The following is a 6,000-nucleotide window of genomic DNA, read 5'->3' on the forward strand; positions in this document are numbered from 1 at the left end:
GGCTTCAGCGGCTTTGCTGAGCTGCAGTCAGCTCTGCTCAGTTAGAATTTCATGGCATCTTTGTTAACACAGTGAGGGAAAAACTGCGTACTCAAGCCTCAGTAATGGTGGCCACCCCTCCCTCCACCAAGCTATAGTGACCCAGGTTTATTTCAGACTGCTGTGCTGGCAGTGAGAATTTCAAGCCGGTAGATCTTAGCTTACTGGGGCTCTGTGGGGTTGTGATCCGCTATGCAAGACCACCTGGCCCCCTGGCTTCAGCCCCCTTTTCAGGGAGTTAACAGTTTTATCTTGCTGGCATTCCAGGTGCCACTGGGGTTTGTGAAAACAGACTTCTGCAGCTAGCTCAGTGTTTGTCCAAATGGCCATCCAGTTTTGTGCTTGAAACCCAGGGCCCTGGTGGTGTAGGCATTTGAGGGAATCTCCTGGTCTGTGGGTTGTGAGGAGTGTGGGAAGAGCATAGAATCTGGGCCAGAATGTACCGTTCCTCACGGCTTCCCTTGGCTAGGGAAGGGAGTTCCCCAACCCCTTGGACTTGCCAGGTGAGGTGATGCCCCACCCTGTTTTGGCTCGCCCTCTGTGGGCTACGTCTTCTGTCAATCCAGTCCCAATGAGATGAGCCAGCCATCTCAGTTGGAAATGCAGAAATCATCCGCCTTTTGTTTTGATCTTGCTAGGAGCTATAGACTGGAGCTGTTCTTAATTTGGCTATCTTAATATCTGGATCCTTGAAATCTGACTTTTAAAGTGTAAACCAAAAGTATCTGAAACAGGTCTCAATCAATTTAGAAATTTTATTTTGCCTAGGTTAAGGATGCATGCCTGGGAGGCAGGTCTGTGCCTTTCTCAGAGATAATTTTGAGGGCTTAAATATTTAAAGGCAAAAGGATGGATATTGGGGAAAGAGGAAGAAATTTTAAAAAGATGTGGGTAGATAAGAGAGAGATGATTCACATTCTTTAGTCTTTGATCACCTTTCAGCAAATACACAATTTACATTTGAGAGGGGTAGAGGAATAGTTGCTAGCTCAGTGAATCTGCATTTTTACAGAGGAAGGAGTCAGGTATACGTTTGTCTGAGGTGAGCAAAGGGATGACGTAGAGTTCTGTCCTTTGTCCTGCACCTGAGAAAATAAGCTATCAATTTACCTTGTCAGGGTAAAATTAACAGAACTGTTAATAGGGTAGATATCGTGGTGCCCATAAGCAAGTTCCTACTAAGCAGATTGTGAGGAAGGCTTGCAGTTTTTTAAATCTTTGTAGCTATCTTATTTAGGAATAAAATGGGAAGAAGATTTGCCTGACACAGTTCCCAGCTTGACTTTTTCCTTTGGCTTAGTAATTTAAGGTTCTCAAGAATTATTTTCCTTTCACAAAAGCATACATACTTTTTAAGGTGGCTTATGTATTATGATTGGTGACAGTTCACACATTTACTCATCCTTCTGTTTTGTTTTTAACCAAATCTCATGTAGAAGACAATTCTAGGGAATTCAGGTGTATTCTGGTTGCTAATAACATTTCTTTTAAAATGGCAGTTGGCCATTTTTATCTTAGAGAAAATCTAAAGCAGATGAAGAGACAAGAAAAATCTGTGTAATTGATTTTCTGTCTTTGCTTTTTATAAGTTTTCTAGGTTTCAGAAAAGTCTTTGTTAGAATAAATTGATCTAAGTTAATTCAGCAAGTATTAGCAGGGTCTCTTATGTACTAGTTACTGAACGATACATAGAAATCACACAGTAATTTACTATAGCACTTGAATTCTTGAAAGAAGACTTGTTTGTTCTATGTTAATAAAAACACTTTTTCTTTCTGATTGAAGTCAGATGACCCTGATGACTCTCAAATTGAGAAAATAAAAGAAGAAATAACTCAGCTGCGCAATAATGTCTTTCAGGAAATTTATTATGAGAGGGAGGAATATGTAAGTATTTGATTCTTCGAAGTTTTACATTAGATTTTACTCTGGAAATTGAATTTAAGTATTTATTTTATGAAGTGGACTATAATCACAAGGCTAGAGGTATTATATAGAAAGTTTATATATATATTGACCTAGTAATATTTCTGTAAATTTGGAAATTAATTTCACATGACAAAATATTCTGACCATTATCCCAGTGTGGAAATGGCTGAAATTAAAAAGAAGGAAAAACATCACCTGTAATGTTACCACTCAGTGATAATAGTAGTAATCATTGGTAACTTTTGACTTACTTTATGTCTTTTTTTGCTTGTTTTTAGAATTGAGATTATAGCACAGATACACTTTTGTATATTGCCTTTTTTCTGTTTAACGTAAAACCTAAAGACCTTTTCCTTACATAAAATTTATATCAATATCATTGCCCATAATGTTGTTATGAAAACATTAATAGAGCAGCATAATTTAGTTGAAGAATGTAATAAAATAAGACTGCCTGGTTTTGGGGGTAGGGGAAGTTACATCTTTTAGGTCTCTATTTTACCACTAATTTTTGTGAGCTTGGGAAATAATTTAAATGACTTATTTAAAATGGGAATATTTTAAACATTCTTTAAAATGGGAAGAATATTGTATTTTATGTCTGGGAGATGTTATGAAGAAGAAGTTAGTTAAGAACCAGTGCTTTGAAAGTAAAAATACTGGCCGGGCATGGTGGCTCACAACTGTAGTCCCAGCACTTTCGGGAGACTGAGGTGTTGAGATCACTTGAGCCCAAGAGTTTGAGATCAGCCTGGGAGTCATGGTGAGACCCATCTCTATAATAAATAAAACAATTATCCAATCATAATGTCATGTACCTGTAGTCCCAGCTATTTTATTTTGGAGGCTAAGACAGGAGTATTGCTTGAGCCGAGGAGTTTGAGGCTGCAGTGAGCTATGATCGTGCCACTGTACTCCAGCCTGGGCAACAGAGCAAGACCCTGTCTTAAAAAAAAATAGAAGAAAATAAAAACATTAATACTGTGAAAACAATAGATATTTTAAGTGTCATGCTTTATTTAGCAAATTTACCTGAGTATATATAAATACCTTATGGACCTTGGATTAAAATAGTTATCTTCCAGTGATTTGACAAGTGTTTAGAAGTTTTGCTTAATATATGATAAGTGGCTTTCTTTTTATGAGAATACTAATTTTTCACATTTATTTTAAAGTTATTTATGTAGAGCTGTGTATTTTTTCTCTCCGACTTTAAATTTTTTTCTTAATTGAACAGCTGTTATTTTAAAATGTCACTGCATGCTTAATATTTTGAAAAATAATAACAGTTTTGTGCCTCAAATTGGTATATTATCAGACTTTTTCATTTTAGTTTGCAAGTGGGTGTGAACTTTGACCTTGCAAGATTTGTGCTTATGTATGTATTCAAAGCTTAAAATTGGTAATTAAGTTTTTCTTCAGTTGGTAAGATGGTAGTTTAGATGGGTTAAAAGAAAGACTTCAGCCAAATTAAATTTAAAGGAGCAAGGAACAGTTCGCAAATTGGGCAGCCCCCAGAATCACAGCAGATTTGGAGAGACTGTGGGAATCTTTGTGGTCAGAACAAATTTATAGACAAAAAAAGGGAAGTGACTTATGGAAATTGGCAGTGAGGTACAGAAACAGCTGGGTTGGTTACAGGTTGGCATTTGCCTTATTTGAACACAGTTTGAACACTTAGCAGTCTTTGAGTGGTTAAAGTATGGCCGCTTGGATTGGCCAAGACCCAGCTATTGTTATAGGTGCATACTGCTCAGTTAGGCTTTCAGTCTTGTCTACCTATTAAGCTAGGTTACAGTTCATCCACAAGGACTCAAATATAGAAGTACAGAGTCCTTCTCAGGCCATATTTAATTTGCTTTATAACAGATGCAAGGTGAGTCTTGGTTTTCACTTGTTATTTCTCGAAGTAGAAGGCAAAATCAGTGATTATATATCTTATTGGATATGTTATAAGGTAGATGCTGATATAAATTGTATATAAATAGATATACCGTTAAAAACGTTTTTTTTAAACTTTAGGAGAAGCTGACTAGTTTGGCACAGAAATGGTTCCCTGAGCTGCCTCTGCTTCATCCTGAAATAGGATTACTCAAATACATGGTAAACTTTGTTTCCCTTGCGAATTACTACTCTGCAGAGAGTGTTGAAAAGTGATAATATTAAATTTGTGTCAGTGTCAAACTTAGAGTATCCTTTTAATAAAAATATTCCTGATGAATATTTTGTGGGCATTAGAACTTTTTCTCATGACTCTTGAATGGTTGCATGGTATATATTTTTATGTTAATTTGCATTATCTGTTTTCTGTTTTCCTCATTCATGTTCAATACATTGCATGGCACTTATTTGAATTATAAGTATTCATTTTTTGAAATGACAAAATTTTAACTACTATTCCGAGACTTAAAATAAAAACAAGATATTGCTAGCCATGAGAGATTTAAGCACAATGTGCGTGGTTTTTTTTTTTAATTTATTTGGAGACGGAGTCTTGTTCTGTTGCCCAGGCTGGAGTGCAGTGGCGTGATGTTGGCTCACTGCAACCTCTGCCTCCCAGGTTCAGGCGATTCTTCTGCCACAGCCTCCTGAGTAGCTGGGATTACAGGCGTAAGCCACCATGCCCAGCTAATTTTTGTATTTTTAGTAGAGATGGGGTTTCACCATGTTAATCAGGCTTGTCTCGAACTCCTGACCTCATGATCTGCCGCCCCTTGGCCTCCCAAAGTGCTGGGATTACAGGTGTGAGCCACTGCACCCAGCTGCACCATGTGTTTTTTAAGTTAAAGCAGGCTGGGAAAAAATTTTAGAGAGGTTGGTTAAGGTAGAGATGTTGAGGTGAATATGGTTTTCTAGGCAGGTGGGATTCAAAAGCTGGCGATCAGCACATTATATAGTGGCCATATGGAGCAGGATTAGTAAACCCTGGCTCTCAGGACAGAGTCTGTTAGTCCTCCATTTTATATTGCCTTCTATGGTGAGGGCCTAGATAAAGTATATATTAATTAAGATTGTCATTAATTCCGTTATAATGGCTTAAATATAGTACAGAGAGGGATATTTATATAGACATGTGAATTTATTCTAAAAAATACTTAAGATTAAAGTTCCCGGAATTAAATAGTTACTCTAAACTCTTTCTAGACTACACTTTAAAATGATGTGAGTTTTTCCTTGCAACTGTTCTACTCTAGTTTAGTGATTATATTATGCAGTACGGGCAAATGAGTATGTACTGCCACATAGGACTTGAAAATTAATATTTTAAAATATGCTAATCTACTTTATTATAGAAGATTATAAAAGATTTGACTCATGGTTTATGGAAGCCTTTAATGGCTTTTAGATGTTTAACTGTAATGTATGATTAGGAATATTTTGTAGGTTGATTATATATTGTAGAATACTTAAATGTACTGACAAGACTTAAAAAATACCAGAAAACAATTCTACAACACCTCTAAGACTGCACCACAGTAAAACTTAGCTTTATTTAAAATGTTGGCAATCACATTTTAGTGTGACAAATTATTCCTTTTAAAAAGTAGCAGAAATACCTAGTAAAATTAGTTATTGAAAGCCATTTTCGCTTTTGAGGACTCTGAACAGGGGTGGAGGTGATAGAATTACTTCATGGTAGACATAATTTTTGGATGAATCACTCCCATTCTACAACTACATTTTTGTCATTATTTTACCTTATTTATTTATTTATTTTTTAAATGTTTATTTCAATAGTTTTTGGGATACAGGTGGTTTGTGGTTACATGGATAAGTTATTTAGTGGTCATTTCGGAGATTTTAGTGCACCCATCACCTGAGCAGTGTACACTAACCCGATATGTAGTCCCTCATTCCTTACCTCCCTCTCAATGTGTTGTTACTTTAGTATTTTTGGGAAACATAAGTGGTTTTTCAAGTAAACATTAGGGCTCCTAGGAAGCATGTCTGGTTAATTCTAGTCATTTTCTGAATCTGTTCTAAAATTACAGTAGCAATTAAATGTATGGCGATTACACTTTGGATAGGAGG

The 6,000-nt window shown here is 36.3% G+C and overlaps 1 protein-coding gene across 1 annotated transcript in view; it reads left to right on the top strand.

Annotated features, from left to right (window-relative positions):
- STK31 (serine/threonine kinase 31) overlaps nucleotides 1-6,000 on the top strand; it is a 137,182-nt gene that overhangs the window by 72,670 nt on the left and 58,512 nt on the right. The window contains exons 16-17 of the mRNA XM_037737969.1: nucleotides 1,825-1,926; nucleotides 3,991-4,071. Of these exons, the coding sequence (XP_037593897.1) occupies nucleotides 1,825-1,926; nucleotides 3,991-4,071 (183 nt within the window). The remainder of the gene's footprint in view (nucleotides 1-1,824; nucleotides 1,927-3,990; nucleotides 4,072-6,000) is intronic.

The sequence above is a fragment of the Cebus imitator genome, unplaced genomic scaffold (genome assembly GCF_001604975.1).
Source record: "Cebus imitator isolate Cc_AM_T3 unplaced genomic scaffold, Cebus_imitator-1.0 Scaffold45, whole genome shotgun sequence".
NCBI classification, from domain to species: domain Eukaryota; kingdom Metazoa; phylum Chordata; class Mammalia; order Primates; family Cebidae; genus Cebus; species Cebus imitator.